At 43.8% G+C, this 19,099-nt stretch overlaps 2 protein-coding genes across 3 annotated transcripts; one reads left to right on the top strand and one right to left on the bottom strand.

Moving 5' to 3' along the window:
- The first annotated feature begins 1,310 nt into the window (after positions 1 to 1,310).
- On the top strand, positions 1,311 to 15,406 carry ap1g2 (adaptor related protein complex 1 subunit gamma 2). Of its 2 annotated transcripts, none has more exons than XM_079285736.1 (22): positions 1,311 to 1,433; positions 2,068 to 2,270; positions 2,832 to 2,956; positions 3,941 to 4,082; positions 4,707 to 4,803; positions 4,885 to 4,961; positions 5,058 to 5,153; positions 5,509 to 5,589; positions 5,838 to 5,936; positions 6,058 to 6,113; positions 6,845 to 6,958; positions 7,565 to 7,705; positions 8,049 to 8,103; positions 8,693 to 8,815; positions 9,965 to 10,054; positions 10,248 to 10,375; positions 10,574 to 10,678; positions 10,825 to 10,978; positions 11,519 to 11,666; positions 11,877 to 12,028; positions 14,487 to 14,585; positions 14,897 to 15,406. In XM_079285736.1, exons 2-22 carry the CDS (start codon positions 2,070 to 2,072, stop codon positions 15,002 to 15,004), a joined length of 2,391 nt encoding a protein of 796 aa, XP_079141862.1. In that variant the 5' UTR covers positions 1,311 to 1,433; positions 2,068 to 2,069; the 3' UTR covers positions 15,005 to 15,406. The 2 variants fall into 2 exon arrangements, with proteins under 2 accessions (XP_079141862.1, XP_079141863.1); XM_079285737.1 differs by lacking the exon at positions 1,311 to 1,433 and adding an exon at positions 1,453 to 1,539.
- Positions 15,407 to 16,259: 853 nt separating this feature from the next.
- On the bottom strand, positions 16,260 to 18,118 carry nedd8l (NEDD8 ubiquitin like modifier, like). Its single transcript, XM_079284700.1, has 4 exons — positions 17,968 to 18,118; positions 16,964 to 17,011; positions 16,766 to 16,848; positions 16,260 to 16,658 (listed from the first exon to the last, which is right to left on the bottom strand). Exons 1-4 carry the CDS (start codon positions 17,983 to 17,985, stop codon positions 16,532 to 16,534), a joined length of 276 nt encoding a protein of 91 aa, XP_079140826.1. The 5' UTR covers positions 17,986 to 18,118; the 3' UTR covers positions 16,260 to 16,531.
- Positions 18,119 to 19,099: the final 981 nt, after the last annotated feature.

Genomic DNA, 19,099 nt, shown 5'->3' with positions numbered 1-19,099 from the left:
CCAAATAATGCCGCATGGATTAGACGTTTTGGCTGGTTCAAGCCAGAACTTCTAATTCATGCGGCCTAGGTCACATATTTAATGGCTTATGTTTATATACTTACGAAGGCTTACAACAGTACACATCAAAGACTACATGTGAGAGTTGGGTAACATTTGTCTGGACTCTAGAACAACCACAATTTCCAAATGCAGGGTAAAAATACTGACACGCAGTGAGCCTCGGGCTGTCTGGGGCATTTGCACACTTTGCCAGTCGGTTCATCCAGTCTATGTTCTACTTAGTGATGTGTTGTCATAGATTTTTTTTGTTGTCAATAGTATGGGTCAGCAGCGCAATTCAAAAGCTACTCTGTTAAAGTTAGTTAGGAACCTCTTTCACCTCCCTTCAAGAATTTTAAGGAAACCTTTTCATCAAGAAAAGGCCACTTGCAATTTAAAGGGAATAATTGGGGTATGTGTACCGGTATTTTAAATATATTTAAGTTATATAATAAATGTATACAAGAGGATGCTACTTGACCTGGCCATGACTGCCACATTTATTTATCCATAGTCTTCAATGACTATTTGTACCAGAACACTTTTCTACACTGGTAGACCTAATCCTTCTGTCCGTCTGCAGATGAAGGCCATGTGATGCAGTTGAAAGGCCTGGAAAAGCTAGCCAGTGAACCTCTAGTTATTTTTTTTTCAATGTTATTGCCAAGTTACTGTAGTATAAGCCCTCTTTTCATACTATGACAGGTCTGCTGTAAAAAAAAGTCCAGTGTAGAGAATTGAAAGCAGCCTTTATATCATTGTATAGGTAGATTGATATGAAATAACATATATTTGAACAGTTAAATTAATACAATTTGGATCCAAAAAAGTATATAGTATTTTTGTATCAAGCCAGACATTTTGCAGATGAAGTTGTGCTGGGGGAATTTACATTCATGACCTCAATATTTCTGATGCCCAGGTAATGACCCTGGCTCTTTTCCAATGCGCTTTTGTTTTTTCAAGTAAGCTCATGCCAGTGAGGCAGCTACAACACTACACTGCCCTAGTACATACTTACATTGTTATTTGCACCTGTTTGTCCTGCTATGTATAAATGTGTTGTGGGAAAAGGGACTGTCAACAGAGTTTCTTTCTGAGAATGACACTTCAAATTGTGTATAATGCCCTCTCCAGTCAAATCCCTTCACTTTTATTTGATTTCAATGTCTAAATATATTTCTAATATTCCGAATACGATATTTAGCAAATATGTTTTATTTTGAAAGTTGTGACAGGAAGTCGTGTGATTATGTTTTTGGATCCATTGACACTATATGGATACACAGTATTTGGGATTCCAGCCAACTGACTGCTGCCGTGTATTAGAGGGGGTTCGGTTGAACCGCTTTACTTTTTTAAATACTGGCGACTCTCCGTCCAGTGTAGAGGTACGTTGTTATTGTGGAGCTTCGACCGTTCACATGAACAGACTGCCATGCTAGCTCCGCTAGCATCGACAATCCCTCACTGAGCAGGCTTGACAGCATCTGCAAGGTTAGCTCTATGCGGTCACTCGGCTAGCCTCTGACAGGCATCACCGAGCGTCATGCTAACTTAAATATACGTGTTTATGTATTCCCACCACGTAAATTAGTCATTTAGAGGTAGAAAAATGATTGTAAGGAGTGAATGACGCTGTGTGCAACAATATGTCACCAGGAGCGATAGTCGAGTTTACCTCACTTGAAACGTAGTTGAAGTAGTTTAAGCAGTTTTTTTTTTTTTAAATACACGCTTAAATTGTGTGTTGTAGTGACAGCACGGCTCTAAAGATAAAGGGTAGTTATTATAGTGTAGTAACAGCTTTGTCATTACCGTAACGTCACACCTGGGGGGCTTTTCAGTACCAGGAAGTGGAATTGAACAGTGAAACTGCATAGTTAAGTAGTTTGTTTTAATTATTATGCTAATATATTTTTTGTAATTTAATATGTCCACGACACCACATGCACACATACCAACACACATGCATCCTCCCATCTACTCTCTCACACACACACACACACACACACACGCACACAGCCATGTCTCCATCAGTACCCCTGCAGGAGATGATCCGGGCCATCAGGTCAGCGAGGACGCAGTGTGAGGAGCGAGGTGTCATCCAGAGGGAGTGCGCGGCCATCCGGGCGCAGTTCAGACAAGCGGACAACGGGGGGCGATCGCACAACCTGGCCAAGCTGCTCTACGTGCACATGTTGGGCTACCCCGCTCACTTTGGTCAGGTGAGGGGCATTCGCTAATGCCCGTCATGGGTTTGCTTGTGTTAAGGGGGATCAGCCAGCAGGGGTGAGGAAACCATCACGCAGCTGGAGGGTCTGGGTCTCAAGTCTTCTCTCAGTGGACCAGTCCCAGTGTGCAACCACTATATGTCCTGAGCCGTGATCCCACACAGACATTATATGTGTGAGTGCGTGATGGAGCTGGGCACACATAGAGAAACGAGGCAGCGCCTTGTGGCATTACATGCTGACTATAATAAGCTATGATGATATGAGTAATGTTACTGCTCTGTAAACTTGCACTTCTCGCTTTTTTCCAGACTTTGAATTCTGGTTAATTCCCTCAAGCAAAGTCTGCAGCATCGTAAATGCTGTCCATGTTTAAAAAAAAAACGAAATCACTAAATCCCTCTCAGCTCTCAGGGCTGCTGCTCTGAAGCTGACCTCCACTCGGACTGAGCAAAGAGCGGAGAACGTCCCCGGGGCCGGGGCCGGTGTTATCAGTTGTGTCAGTCTCTCGAGTCACTTGACATTTAAAGGGGGTGTTGTTGCTCTTCCTACTAGATGGAGTGTGTTCGGATGATAGCCAGCCCTCGCTACAGCGAGAAGCGTGTGGGATACCTCGGAGCCATGATGCTGCTGGATGAGAAGCAGGATGCCAGCTTGCTCATCACCAACTCCATCAAGAAGTAAGGAAAACACATTCAAAAAGAACTAGTAGTTACATTTTCGGTAAAGGTTTTATTTTAACCTCCGTATTTAGCGTTCATATACAATTAAAGGGGAACCCCAGTATGTCTTGTAAATTGCCTCAAGTGATGTCACGTGAGTCAGCGTTTGTTGTGGCAGAAGGCTCCAAGTTTGAAAATGAAAAAAAAAAAGCGAAGTCGCTGAGCTAGAAGCTCGAGGCTACAGTAGCGGCTACTGACATAACACACCCGAATCTCCAACCAAACGATTGGTGTTTGAGTTGCATTGTGGGTAATGTAGGTGCCAGGTTTTGACAAGGGAGAAGAGTGCATGCAGTTAACAAAGACGATGTCGCTGGTTCTGCTGCATTGATTAAAAAACTGTTCATCTTACATTGCTGTGGAAGTGCAATGCAAAATAGCTGGTGGAGCGCTCGTTTGATAATCATTTAATAAATGGCTTATAATGCGTTAAAATAGAAACATTTAAGCATTCATTAACATGTCAATAATTGTAACTCCTCACATAAAGCATCTGCTGCAGGTGTATTACCAATAATGAATGTTGGCTAACACAGTATAACTTAGCTGTAAACATATATGATATAATCATTTATCAAGCATTCATTAGCTCTGTTTACACCAGTTATGGACGCTTCATGTGAGGAGTTCTAGCTGTTGACATATAAACACTTAAAATAGCCGTATATCGTCATACTATACCATACAGTGTAGTAGCATATTATAAGCCGTTTATATACATCTTATGAATGCTAAATGGGGGGGTTAAATGACTTGTTACCAAGTGTTCCGTGGTATGTGTTTAATTCTGTAAGACTACTAGTAAACGAACAAGGACTGGTGTTCTGAGTAAGTCAGATAGTGTACAGAGAGGAGGATGTTTCTTGTATGATTTCAGTCCAACATTCCTGCTCTCACCGTCGCCCTTTCTGTGTTTTTCTCCCTTGCGTGTGTGTTTTCCAGTGACCTAGCCCACAGCAACCAGTATGTGCAGTCTCTGGCTCTGTGCACGCTGGCCTGTATGGGCTCAGCTGAGATGTGCAGAGATCTGGCACCGGAGATCGACCGGCTGCTCCGAGCATCCACCTCCTACATCAAGAAGAAGGTGGGGACCTCACAGTTAGTTTCTCCAGTAGGCTGTAACAATATTCACATTACGACTATGAACTACTCCTCGCTCACATCACCACCACTTAAGATAAAGGCGGACTAGTCTGCGTGATGAGGTTTAGTGTGTTAGACACAGACCTTATTTCAGGCATCGAACCAAAAGCTCATTCTGAACGACTTTGAGACGAGGGAACCGAAAATGTAAAAATGCTGACTACAGAGAAATATAAAACATTTTTCTTACTTATCGCTCTCCATTTAGCGACTGCCTTCTGCTGTGTGCTCCCTCAATACTGGACCAATTAACAACAAATCTTGTCCCCATTAGTCACTTAGACACAAAAAACTTGGTCCAGGTTTTGAAAAATACCAAAGTTACCCTTTAATACAATGTAAGAAGAATTCATTTTTGTATTTAAGAGGCAATGTTGGACCTCTTCTCTCAGAAACTATATGACCTAACCATAGTTTAAGTCCTGCTCATTTCTAGCGTTGGGGATGATGTTCATCCAGTTTAAAACAGTTGTTAACCACACATTTGAATCTTTCACCAGCAGGAGAAACTCTCAATGTACTAATGATGTAACGGTGCTGATGAAGTGCTCCGCTCTTCTTCCAGGCTGCTCTCTGTGCTGTTCACATCGTGAGAAAAGTCCACGAGCTGGGGGAGCTTTTTGCGCCCGCCGCTCGCTCCCTCCTCTCTGAGAAGAACCACGGTGAGTGGATCCCAATGACCCGTACCTTGGAGCTTTCCTCTCAAACACTGTTTCCCAAACATTACTCCCATTTCTCTCCAGGTGTGTTGCACGGTGCCGTGGTGCTCATCATTGAGCTGTGTGAGCGCAATCCAGAAACACTGGAGCGGTTCAGAAAGGTAAGATGGACACACACACACACACACACACACACATCTGATGAGTTCGGTATCTCTCCGTGTATGCCGTCATGTGTTGGTGTCATGTATTTACAGACGGTACCGGATCTGGTTCAGATCATGAAAGGTCTGGTCCTGTCGGGTTATTCTCCAGAACACGACGTGTCAGGAATCAGCGATCCCTTCCTGCAGGTCAGTCTGGACTCGTGGGATCATACTGCAGCATCACATCTCCCGATTTAATGAGGTTAATTAAGTTAAATGGGTACTTCACATTGATTATAGAGCAAAAGCACTTCAATAACATCGGAGACGTCTATCTGTTGTCATAAATCATTATCACTCTCCTCTCTTAATGGCTCAGATTCAGTCTTAAATAAGTACGGACTGCTCATAAATAGTTTATATTGTTCTTACTTTCAGTTTCTTTCTTTCTCACACACACACACACACACAGTCGTATCTCCCTTCCACCCGTTTTCGCTGATGCCGTGCACCAAAGTAACTTGTAGTCCGTCTCTTCCCTCTCTCCGGTCTCCGTCCTCAGGTGCGCATCTTGAGGCTGCTGAGAATCCTCGGCCGCAACAACGAAGGAGCCAGTGACGCAATGAACGACCTGCTAGCCCAGGTACAATGTTCACCTTCAGAAATAGTGAAGATGTATCTTTTTTGTCATTTTTACATTTCTACCCAGTCTTTTCTTTTTTTATTCCAAACAAACATGGAGACCACATCACTTCTGAGTTTCTTCCTCTGTAAAGATTTACCCCAAAGTGTTAAAATCAGCAAATTTAAGAGCTTGAATGACTTCTGTAGAAGCAAAAAATATTATTGTTACAAATACATGCATGCATGTGTGTTTGACTTGCCGTACAGGTGGCGACCAACACTGACAGCACAAAGACTGTGGGCAACGCCGTGCTGTATGAGACTGTTCTCACCGTGCTGGACATCAAGTCAGAGAGCGGCCTCAGGGTGAGAGACTAGCAGCGCTCCTCACCGTGTTTAACCGCCTTCATACACAGGGATGTGTTGTGTTACCTCATTACTCTGTGAATGCATACAAAACATATGCTTCATTTCACTTGTGCTGCAGGTTCTGGCTGTGAACATCCTGGGAAGATTCCTCCTGAACAACGACAGGAACATTCGGTTAGTGTTGCTTTCCTTCCTCCTCCACATTCCCGAACATTCTCGTTCTCTTGTCACCTCTTCCCTCAGTCCTTCCCTCCTTCCTCTCAGGCTCATCCCCCCCACTCATTGCAGCCAGAGAGAGAAACCTCCCAACAGGCTGCTATCAGTCTGAGCCCACGAATCACTTTCCCCGGAGTCGTTCCCCCAGAGCCACAACAGAAGGCCGCCGTCTTGTCTGTTCACGCTGATCTCTCAATTTTGGGGCCATGTCATGTTATCATCAGACAGTGTGGAGACGTGTTACAGGTTCTTTTTTGGGGTTTTGTTATGCTCTTCTTTTTTTTGGAGCACGGGTTGTGTGGACAGGTGAGCCTGTGTGTTTTACCTGCAGGGCCCCTGAGTCTCTCTGTGGCCGTGTGACAGTAATAGGACGGCTGTTGTTCCTGCGGGACCTGCCCGGATAGATAACGTGTCTCCTGTGCACACATGAATATTTGAACAGTCCGTGGGACATTTCGAGTGGAAAGATGAATTATTTATCTCGCCGAGTTGAAAAAGTGAAGTTTACACAGCGCCCCGACAGTTTCTCTCGATTGTGAGCCGACGGTCAGAAATCATTTTGTGAAAGCTTTTTATTTGTTGAACATTTTCTGCTACACTTCTCACTCACTGCACTTCACCCACAATGCAGTATCAAGCTGAAAACACGACACCTTTTCATATCTGGCTGTTCTATAATTTGTGTCCAGGTACATTGCCATGACGTCTCTTCAAAAGATCGTTGGGACGGACCACAATGCAGTGCAGCGCCACCGGGGAACCATAGTGGACTGCCTGAAGGACCAGGACGCGTCCGTCAAGCGGTAACTTTCAGCCGTTACGTCACAGATGTTCAGTAGACTTGACACTCGTGCTTTTCCAAAGTCACCCCCTAGTTTGTCTTATTTCAAATGTTTTGTTCAAATGGGATCAGTTCGTTTTGAAGTGGGAATCAATGACTCTTCTTAAATGTAGGAAAGCTCTCGAGAACTATGTAACAGTGTAGCTTTACACCGTGAGCGTCCCAGGAGGAGAATAGAGTAATACCTAATTGATCCCTGTGGGTAGCTTCTCCTCACATGGTTCATCAGGAAGTTCAAATAGCAAACGGCAACCTGTGGCCACTAACAGGTCAGTGTGTTGCACAACAGCACGTCAGCAGAGTGGGTTCTATTGACACGGGGGGGGGGGGGGTGTCTTCCTGCTCCAACAGCACAACATTGTGGAGGGATTGAACATGTACTGTACCCGCTGAACTGCACCGCTACGGCCGGTCAGTCGAGAGCACGCTGGCCTCGGCTGCGTCGACACAGAAGGAGCAGCAGTCTAAATTTTGATTTTTATTTAAGAGAGAAACGGCACAAGACTGTTTTTTTAAAGGGCCGGTGCGTAGGCTACATACAGACTGACCGACGTTTAATCCTCTCCAGCCGCTCGTTGGAGCTCTCCCTGGCGCTGGTGTCGGCCTCCAACATCCGCTCCATGATGAAGGAGCTGCTCCTCTTCCTCTCCTCCTGCCCCCCTGAGCTCAGGTCGCATGCTGCCAGCGGCATCTTCAACGCCGCAGAGAGGTGAGTGACACGGCAACACGCACGGACACTCGTGCACGCACACTCGTGTGCATGCGAATACACTTAAATGTGACGCAGCTGTTGAAGTGTTTAGGCTGTAAGTAAAAAAAAAGAAGAAAGAAGAAACGTCTCTGTGCTTCTGTATATGTGTGGCTTCATGTCCCACTCGGTGTCTGTCTCCACTCGCTACGACGGCCCTGTCTCTTCAAGTGGCTCTGAGACGATGAATAGTCCTCTGTGTTTCTGCTCTACACACTCTACCTCTTGATGCACTTTGATTCTGTGGATGGATTTGCAGATAGATTTGTGTGTGTGTGTGTGTGTGTGTCTCTGTCTCTGTCAGGTATGCTCCCTCCCAGCGCTGGCACATTGACACCATGCTGCATGTCCTCATCACGGTAAATACTCGCCCTGCTGCCTTCTCACACAGGTTTCTCTCACTAACGACTCGTATTTAGGTCGTCCACTGCCGTCATTAACGCACCATGGGTTAGTGTAGACACCAGGGGCCACGTGTATGCTGCGAGATACTAAATATGCATTGATGTAAACAATACATTTCGCAGAAAACAGTGTGTTCGTCCTCTGTACAAACTTTCATACGTTCAGCCCCAGCTCCTGAACAGGCCGTTAATCCTGTACTAATGCTCCTCCATTTGTACTTTTCATTTTGTGCTCCATTTAGGAAAGGGAATAAATGGCATTGGTGTAAAAGCTAAAGCTAATCCTTTTGCACTGTTCTGTCTGAAGAGGATGGAGTGTACAGAAAGGGTAACGGTGGAGACGTGGCGTGAATTAAAGCTTGAACCCGATCGGTTAATGTCCTTTGTAATGTAAACAAACTGTGGTGGAAGTCTCCAAGTGAGGTCATTGTGTCTGGGAGGGAATGTAGGGCGACCCAAATACATGGGCCAGCTGTCTCGCTAATGGAGTTTGGGGTGTGTGTGTGTGTGTGTGTGTGTGTGACACACACTGTTGCTCTTCCAGGCAGGGGGCGACGTGAGAGACGAGACGGTGCCCAACTTGATCCAGCTCATCACCAACGCCTCAGAGCTGCACTGTTACACCGTCCACAAGCTCTACCGCGCTCTGCTCGCGGACATCTCTCAGGTGTGTGCGTGTGCGTGTGTGTGTGTGTGTGTGTGTGTGTGTGTGTGTGTGTGTGTGTGTGTGTCTGGGCATTTCCTGCTGTTAAAGAAACACTTCATAGTTTTAGGCCGATTGTTTTGTTGGTCAGCTTACTCATTCAGTGAATTAAAACAACATAATCCATAACATCTGTCTCTGGGTTTCTCCCTGCTGATCCCTTATCAAACAACAAACAACGATGAAGTGAGATTAGATTCGTCATAGAAAGATTACTGTAAAAGGTTATTTTATATTTGACCTCCCATTACAAATCAGTACCTCAGTTCTATCAATGAAACTGAAATATAGAAGAAAACGACAGGAACCTGGCTATAGGTGTCAGGACCAAACTATTTCACCATAGGCTTTGACAAAGACTTCTAATAACAGTCCACACACACATTCTCACACATTGTGAGCAAAGCAGACATATAGATCCACTCTTTAAAACGTGCAGAGCCCAAACTCTCATATTTCCTTCCTTTAAACCCATCTTGGATCCGAAAGATATCTTTTGTCATCTTTCGTCTAAAAGACAGTAATAATCATGTTTAAAACGTGATGCTATAACTGGTCTGAGATCAGCACAAAATAGATCATTACAATTTTGCATACCATCTTATCATTTATTTGAGTTTATTGACTGAATAAAATAGAGTTTTTAGACAGAAGTCCTTTTGGTTAATATCCATTCTTGTGTAAATACCAGAGGGGGAAAAATCATGTCATTTCAATTGAGGATCATTTTTTAACACGATCTGCAAAGCACAAGAGATGTTCACAGGTTTTCATTAGAAGAGATGTCTGTGCCTGCCAGTGTGGAAGCAGGCAGAGCTGGTCTGAGAATAATAGCAACGCTCTCAGTTTAAAATCGGCTGATGCAGCCAGGTTTATTTTTGGAACCAAGTTGGATGAGCAGCCGTGTACTCCTCTGCAGTGTGGTGCAGTTTCCCATCTTCCACCACAAAGAGAATGTGACTCTGATGTTTCAAACTACTATGCTGACCAGCAAGCCATTCCCCCCCCCCCCCCCAAAAAACGTGAAAGCATTACTTACTGAAAATGTTCATTTCACAATGCGTGTTTTGTGGATACGTAGTTGTGTGAGTGTAACATTTTGTGTGTGTGCAGCAATCGCTGGTGCAGGTGGCGTGCTGGTGTATCGGAGAGTATGGAGACCTGCTGCTGAGAGGAGACTGTCAGGAGACCGAGCCTCTTCAGGTACACACAGCTCTATAGAATCAGAGAATACCAGTAGTAGTGCTCAGGTAGGACTCAAAGAAACACTTCTCAGGTCCTCTTCATCATTCAGCAGAGGCTACAACGTGCCATTTGTATCCCTAGTGGCGGTTTTATCTAGAAAAAAAAGAGATGTCATCTTTCAGACCCTGTAGTGACGGTGTCTCTCCATCAGGTCACCGAGGACGACGCCCTGGACGCCTTGGAAACGGTCCTGCAGTCGCACATGTCGTCGCCGGCGACCAGAGGCTTTGCTCTCACCGCCACCATGAAACTGAGCACGCGCATCACGGACAACGTGGAGTAAGAAACACAGGAACAGGCCGTTTAAAGCCTGATGGATTTATTTGGCGTATAACTCATGTAGTTTTCAGCACCGGTTTAAGTTTAGGACTGAGGATTGGACAAAGCTTCGAGGGTCTAACACACGGTCACAGTACGAGTTGCAGTCATGTCTCAGTGGTCCTCTAACTGCCTGTCTTCTTCACTTCACCCCGCCAGTCGCATCAGAAGCATCGTCAGCATCTACGGCAGCTGTATAGACGTGGAGCTCCAGCAGAGGGCAGTTGAATACAATGCTCTGTTCAAAAAATATGACCACATGAGGTATGCAATGAAGAAGTCAATATCCCCCCCTAGAAAACTAGAAGTAGAACTATTTTCGTCTACATTGCGTTTACAGTTTTGGCGATGGTAGAATCAGCTCTTTTCTTTCTGGCCTCAGAGAGCTGACATGTTCCCTCTCTCTGCAGGGCAGCAGTGCTGGAGAGGATGCCTGTGATCGAGAAGAACTCCCCGGGTCATACCAACGGAGAGTTCGCAGGGGAGGCCATCAGGGACATCCCGACAGCCAAAATCAAGCAGGGAGAGCTGCCGCTGCTACTGCCGCCGCAGCCTGCTAACCAGGTACAACACGTCGGCACAGATGCATACACAGTGTGTCGAATGCAGTAGACCAGAGATACCAGGATGTTCTGCCACATTCCGTTGCTTTTTGCAGTATGCAAGCCAGCATGCTTTTCTGGCTATTCCGACCCACAATTCAGTGCGCTGCAGATATATGAGCAAGAGGGTCGAAGTTCAACGGGCCCTGTTATTAGGAAGTAGAATGTCCCAATGGAATGCATACTGCATGCAACAGTGCATACTGCATGCAACAGTGCATACTTTGTAAGGGCAGCTGCAGCTTGTACTAAAAGTCAGAAAAAGTACACACCATGCAAAATGTAGACTTTTCAACAGGCACAGAAGTTTCATCTCAAAAGCTGTTCACTGGTGTCCTTTTTCTTTTTTCTGGTTTCACGAGTATGTTTGTTGTTCAGTTACTGTTCAGATATGGGTGCATTCAAATAACGTTCACACGGCCTCCCTGTCCTTACAAGTATTTGCTGTGAATATACGGAGCGACGTGTTGTCATGTCCTCCCGTCTGTGGGTTTCTCCTCAGGTGTGTGATCTCCTGGACCTGCTGGGCGGCTCTGAGGAGACTCTGCAGCCCAGCCCAGCGCCCGGCCTGTCCATCAACGCAGCCAGCACTGCCGGAGGAGACCTCCTGGATCTGCTGGGAGGGTTAGAGCCTGCACCGCTCGCACCAGGTGTGACCCTCAGAGACACACACACACTAGTTTAGACCGAAAGGAACACCAAATAGGAACTGATTTTGAACATGAAACTAGAGAATGCAAAGTTTGGGGGACTGGAACCAACAGATAATCTCCCTAAATCTCCCCCTTCGTTGATGTTTTTTGCTTTGTTTATTTTTATTTCATTATTTTCACCGTTTTATAACGCCTGTTTTCCCGTAGCTCCCGCGGTGCCGGTGTATGAGAAAGGCGGCGTGACTTTGACACTAAGCTGTGAGAAACAGTCAGACACGGGCCTGACGGTCACACTGACAGCCTCCAACTCCACCGACTCAGACATCAGCAGCTTCACCCTGCAGGCTGCGGTGCCCAAGGTTTGTCTCACTTCCTGTGATAAAACACACACACGTGCATGCTGCACACCCAGACGAGCTATCAAGCTTTAAACGTTGAATTAAGACCGTCACAAGTTCCACAGATGTCAGCGAGAGGACCACAACCATTTCACAGCAAACAGATGTTTCGGTTTAACAAGTGACCGTGTTAACTGGTGCCTTTTACGTCAAATGTGTCCGCGGTTGCTCATTGAAACCTGCGTAAATGGTTGGCATCGACAGTAAGACACAGATGGGTATGTATTTAAAAGTGATCGAAGGCTTTTACAAGGAACCAGGTTTCCAGCATCTGCCGTCACTACGAGCAACCACTGATGCATTAGGCTGATGGTCACCAGTTAACGCGGTCACTCGTTAAACCGAGACACAGGCGGCGTCTATAGCTGCAAGCTATTAAATGTATTAACTACCACTGGACGGATCACACATGCTTGTGTTCCTAGCGTCCATTTCAACTCGTGATATAGACATGTGTGTGTACCAGTGGTGGCTGTTGGATTTTATTTTGGGTAGGGCCATCCAATCAATTTCAGCAAATAGTATAAAAAAAGGTATCAAAAACGCATTAGTACTTTGCAGTTACATTGTTATCATTTATACCAACACTGACATAATAAGGACATCTTATTCATACAATTCAGTAAATACATATATATATATTAGGGGTGTAACGATACGCATATTCGTATTGAACCGTTCGGTACGAGGCTCACGGTTCGGTACGCATGACGAACCGAATACGTTTGAATTTAAAAAAAGAAGAAAAAAAGTTTATTTTAATTTTTTTTTAAACCTTTATTTAACCAGGTAGTCCCATTGAGATTAAAAATCTCTTTTGCAAGATGTAAGTAACAATACAAGATGTAAGTAACAATACTACATAACATAAAGGAGCAGTTTTTGTTTTTTATGCTTATGTGTTGCTAAGAAGACACCCCAGAAGATGGGTCACTCAGGTATAGTTCCATCATTGTTCAAAGTCGAAGAATAACTTTATGATGTTAGTTGTAATGAATACATATATTTTAAAATCAAGTACATTTCTCTGGCATTTATAGTGTTCTACTGTACCGAAACGTACCGAACCGTGGCTCCACTGTATCGTACACAACCGTGAATTTTGTGAACCGTTACACCCCTAATATATATATATAAAATATATATGTCATTTATAGTCTAATAGAACAAGTATATTTTAAGATGCCCCTATGAACCTTGTTTGTTGGAGAAACACCCAATCAGTGCGGTGAGGAAACCTGCATGTTTTTATGAGTTATTTGTAAAGGAACTTTGCTCTTCTGAGTGGCAAACCTCTCAATGACTTTCTTATTGAAGTCAGGCATGTCCCTGACAAGTTCCTTCTCCATGGAGAGCATAGCCAGAGCATTAAAACGCTCTTGTAGGTTACCGTTAGCATCGAGTGGGTGGAAATGTCCGTCGTCTCGTCTGCTTGAATGGCGATACAATCAGCGTTCTTTACTTCCTCCAGAATGTAATCCCTTAGAACCGACAGCATGCAGTCCAACAGCTCATTTTGTACAGTCTTCGACGTCCCTTTAAAAACGCTGGCTGTCTCCAGGTGCTCCTCCAGCACACCGTCGAGGGACGCAACAAAATCCACCAGTCCCTTGAACACGCCAGGGTTGTCCGAGGAGTCAGTCTCGTCATGCCCACGCAAAGCCAACTCAAAAGCCCCACAAAACTTGACACAATCAATTATTTTTGATAAAATGTGCCGGTTTTTATCCACCTCCTCGTTGTGTTTCTTTACCGCAAGCCGGTGACCGTCGTCCAGCTGGGTAGCGAGAACACGTGAGATGAGAACTAGACACGGACACTCCGGGAGAAAAAGACTTCCGGGAGGGCCATTCTCATCTGGCCCTCCCGGAAGTCTTTTTTAGGGCGCTGATTGGCTAAATTGTAAGTCACTCATTTATTTCTTTAATCAGTGATTGGCTAAGCTGCTTATTAGACCCGTCTTCCTTGGGCCAAATCGATCTGGCCCCAGCACGTGCACGCGCAGTAGAGACTTGCACGGGGACAGCTGAGAGGTGCACCAGCGGAGAGGACAAGCAGGGAAAAGCATTTATTTTGCGCAGATATCCTATTTTACAAATATTACTGGGTATATTACATAGCTCAAAAACACAAATATTGACAATTTGTATAATTTATTAATATTATTATTTTTTTTAAATTAATAATATTATTATTTTTTATTTTATTGTTTTGTGGCTCAAGGTGGGTGGGGCCAGGCCCCGTGGCCCTCTATTGGCCGGCCGCCACTGGTGTGTACATATGTGGCCACTAAGTGTTGGGCCACTCGCTAATGTATTCTATTCACGCACTTATAGCACACAGATCTGGTTCTCTATCCATGGTGGTTCATGCCCTCACATAGCTTGACAAGCGAACCCCCCTCTCCCCCTCCTACCAGAGTGTCCAGTTACACATGAAGGCTCCCAGTGGGGACTATCTTCCTGCACGAGGCACAGCTAAGGTGATCCAGATGGTGGTCCTCAACAACCCAAACAAGGTGCGTTTGACAACACACACACGGACACAAAACTATGATTCCCATTGGTCAGGACAATCAGGAGTGTGACCCAGCAGGGGAGAAAACACCGTTGGATCAGTTTGGAAAATGAGAACATTACAATCTTCACACTTTATCTCCAAACTGTCACATAAACTCCCACAAAGCTGTTGTTGTATTTGGCAATAACAACACTGTGTGTGTGTGTGTGTGTGTGAGTGTGAGTGTGTGAGTGAGTGAGTGAAGCCAGTTCCTAATCTCGTCTTCTTGCTCCCAGAGCCAGTTCTACTAAATCCTCATTCCTCCTCCAGGTGAACCTGAAGATGAGGGTCCGCATATCTTACACCTGCCAAGCATCGGCCTTCCAGGACACGGTCCAGATCGACTCGTTCCCCGGACTCAATGCCGCCGGCCACTGACAGCGGACATTCCCTCACACGGGACCATGACAACAGTCTGTGGATGAGTCAGCAGGCGTCGGCCCTAACTGACAAAGTTTTTTTTTTTTTCTGCGGTCACACCCTCTACACTAAAACATCCAAGCTGCTGCTTCTGAAATCCCTGATTTTGTTTTGAAGAACACTTTTCTTTCACATGAACTCTCATAGTTCGCCCCTCCTCTGGAGTCCAAGTGTAAATGTGACTGATGGTGTTATTTGATATGGCAAAGAGTTTGGAATGTGCCCATATAATATACTAAAATATGAAGTCATGAGTTTTCTGCCCGTAGAACTTTGTACCATCCAGGTTCTTTTTTGTTTCAACTACTACAGCTGATTGTAGTTTAACTTCATAAAGATGTATTTTTACGATCAAGTGTCCTCCCATAGCACTCGTGTTTATTCGCTTTTAAAGTGATTTCCTTGACCCAATGTTTGCCTTTACCAGCTCACCTTGTTGAAAAGCAGCAAATCACTTACGATGATGAAATGCTCGAATCCGGTACACTTTATTTTACTGGGAAACGCCAGGATGTGAATTTGAGATTGACGGGTGTCGGATTTTAAACACAGCCTCGCATATTTTTTCCTGCCTCATTCAGCCGAACAGCTCAGAGAATCCTCCTCCTCATTAGTTCTCCTGTGCCTTTCATCCCCTCCAGCTTTGAGCTTTTTCTCATGTACAAAACAAATGCAAATATATTTGTTTTTTTTTATCATGACCATTCAAGCTTGCTTCTGCCTACCAGTATCTCCCTGTCTATTGTTTACAGAGGCTCCAGAATTATTTTATTTTCTGAAGACTGTGTATAGCGGTACAAGATGTATATTTCAGATTTTAAGTATGTAAGCACAATTAGATGATAAATATTTGGAAAACTCTTAATACAACCCTTTGTTGCAGAAGGAAAATACTGTAAAAAACACTTTTTTAGATGGAGCCGGTGTATTGCATCAGTAACGTGATGACTTGTCTCTTGACAGACCTCTGTTAAAAACACTCCAGCAATGGTGCTCTAAATGGATTTTCATCTCTACCAAACTTTCAGATTACTACCTTCACTAAGCTGTAAAGAAAATACGGTGTATTCAGTCGGTTACGTAAATTGTCTTACTATCTTCTGTTTTGCATCATTTTCTAAATTAAAAAAACAAATCAGTTTTCAGAATCCTCAGCGGCGTCTTGTCTCTGTGCTCAGAACGTGTGTGTGTGCATTAGAGGACAACGCTTCGCTCAACTTCAGCCTTTATTCACAAGCAAAAAGACCACTGTTTTTCTTCTGTCCTGCATGGGAGCCTGAATCAACTGGTCAAACTCAGAAAGCCAATGTGGGTTTACAAAAACATCTACAAAGGAATCAGAACGTCTTTTTTCTTTTCTTCTTGTTGCCGTTGATTATATTTTCTTTGCGTGGGGATTTCAGATCTCTGTGCTGAAACATGGTTAGACGGTGACGGACACCTACAGCGTTGGCCCTCGGCTGGCCCCAACGCAACAACAGCGACTCATGACAAAGAGGAGCGGCGTATGCAGGGCCTGTGCGGCGTCTGTGAGCCGCCTCTTAGCGCCAGCACAAGATGGAGCACCGAGCCTCCCTGGATCTTGTAGTCTGCAGCCGTCTTCTCATCATTCCTGAGAGCGAGAGGACACAAGATGGTTGAGAAAACGAAATGGCTGAGAAACAAGAGCGTCTCGTTGTGCGACTAGAGCGAGATAGTTCGCCTGGTTGGGGAACTCACATCTGTTTGCCGCTGTAGATGAGTCTCTGTTGCTGTGGGGGGATTCCTTCCTTCTCCTCCACCCTTTCTTTAATCCGCTCCACCTTCATTCACACAAAAAAAACAAGACATTTAGAAATGATACGGCGCCTTCAGAGTCAAGGCACGCTATGCAAACGAGTGTGTCGTTTTAAAATCTTATAGACATTTGTATTTCACCTTGTCTGTGGGCTCTATGTCGATCTCTATTTCTTTTCCAGTGAGAGTCTGAAACAAAACGTTCACATGATCACATCAACACCAGCATGGTGTCTGGAACACATACACAACCTTTCAATCAACACAAAGCAGATCTCACAGAAAAAACAGACCGTTTTATTGAAGTTTGTAGGTGTTACACAAAATTCCGTGACCTATATTACCACTGCAAATGTTAAACATGAGGGGGGCCATTGGGGATATTTAGATAAGAACAACTGACAGTTAGGGATGCATCTATGAATGTTTTCACTGTTGATTCATCAATACAATAGTTTTTCTATTTATAGTCACGTTTATTGTTAGTTTACAAAACAGGAGGGAAAAAATGCGTGACATAATTTACAATAGCCCAAAGCGACGTCGTCAAACGTCTTGTTTCGTCCAACCAAACACTAGATATTTAATTTACAAGGATATAACTCCACAATGGCGAAGTTAGATTCAGAGAATGTTTGTCATTATGTGTAATAATCCCCCTCAAATGGTTGATCCATTGTCTTTCTGTCGATCAACATGTAGATAGTGTAAGAGATGAATGGTCCCAGTCCTAGCATCAAGTTGTGGGTCAGTAGTAACAGCTGTAGGGCACTAACTTATCTCGTAGTGTATCCTCAAGCGTCACAGAATCTCAAGGGGCACACATGTTGTTACACCGGCGAAGGAGTTGGCTAACCTGCTTTCGTGATTGCATTTAGGTTAGCATGCTATCAAATAACTTAGCTAGCTACTGAATGGCGACACGTACTGGCGTTACCCAAGGAGCGGCACGTCAAGAGACAGTTGAGCTAAAAACCAGGGCGACATTCAAAGTGTTTCGCATAAAATGACATTAGAATATAATAAATGACTGCCCCCCCGGCCCAAAGATAAATTGAAGTAGTCATTGGTGTTAGCGCGCTACCAAACAACGGCAGCTACGAGCCAGTGGAGAAGCGCGAGCGTGGATGAAACAATGGTCTTACCTTAACTTTGATCAGCATCTTGAATAACCCGATATACGACAGTTCCAAATGATATGAAATGTTTCTGTGTACTGACGAAAACCCTTAGTATACTGGCAAAATACAACCTACTTGTCCCAGGCTGATTTGAATGTACTTCCTGTGTACACAGCTAAATCCTCCGGACGTGACGGCGTCCAACCACACAGAAAAATGGTTCCGCTCTCATATCAAATCAAATCAGCTCTTTCTGAACTCACAGCAGCTTTCATATGGACAGACATATTTACATCCTTAACAGAAGAAAACATATGTATGCAACATGAAGCTGTAATATATATATACATATATATATATATATATATATATATATATATATATATATATATATATATATATATATATATATATATATATATATATATACGTATATATATATATATATATACATATATATATATATACATATATATAGATATGCAATTATAAATAGTTTAACATTATTTAGAATATTACTCAAATGGGCCTAAAAGTATGAAAATATTTATGGCAAAACAAAAGTACACTGATTTTACATGATTGGGTCATTATAACTGATGCCGCAACATCTAAGCATTTTCATGTTGTAGTTAGTCAAGGTGGAGATCATTTTAACTATTGTTTTATAAACTTATAAACTTGTTTGTTTTATGTAAAATATGAATCTGTGAAGTAAATAACTACGAGTCAAAACAAATACAGTAGAGTGAACAGAAATAAAATAGAAACAAATGACAAAATTTGCCTCGCAAAGTGGGTAAACTAAAATGAACACATGAATACATATTATTTTGAATTGCTTGGGTAAATACTTGATCAAGTTCCACCTCTGCATTTAGGAATTGTCTAAATGAATACTCTACATTATAAATTGTAGAGTCGCCCTGCTCTCACACAGATGTTAATCATTCAGCTAATTGGACAGGGAGACTACAAATAGTGTCAGTTCCACTGGGCTTTGTATCATTCAGTCATGGGGCCTCATCTCTACCTAGGTGTGATCATCTTGGCAGTTTTTGCAACAACTGTTGCCAATGCAGGTATTTGCTGCACGTGGTAATGTTTCAACCTTCTGTAAGTTGTTTGTGTACTGAAACTGGAATCATACGTGGTT

Source organism: Melanostigma gelatinosum (assembly GCF_949748355.1).
Source record: "Melanostigma gelatinosum genome assembly, chromosome: 15".
Lineage (NCBI taxonomy): Eukaryota > Metazoa > Chordata > Actinopteri > Perciformes > Zoarcidae > Melanostigma > Melanostigma gelatinosum.
This window is presented reverse-complemented; position numbering and strand designations above follow the sequence as displayed.

Excerpts from the sequence above, each read along its gene's own strand:
- ap1g2 (XM_079285736.1), top strand. The coding sequence starts at position 2,070 with ATGTCTCCATCAGTACCCCTGCAGGAGATGATCCGGGCCATCAGGTCA. Across the intron at positions 5,590-5,837 it reads TGAACGACCTGCTAGCCCAG|GTGGCGACCAACACTGACAG; the intron begins GTACAATGTTCA and ends CTTGCCGTACAG. Across the intron at positions 6,114-6,844 it reads AACAACGACAGGAACATTCG|GTACATTGCCATGACGTCTC; the intron begins GTTAGTGTTGCT and ends ATTTGTGTCCAG.
- nedd8l (XM_079284700.1), bottom strand. Across the intron at positions 16,849-16,963 it reads ACATAGAGCCCACAGACAAG|GTGGAGCGGATTAAAGAAAG; the intron begins GTGAAATACAAA and ends GTGTGAATGAAG. Across the intron at positions 16,659-16,765 it reads ATCTACAGCGGCAAACAGAT|GAATGATGAGAAGACGGCTG; the intron begins GTGAGTTCCCCA and ends TCTCGCTCTCAG.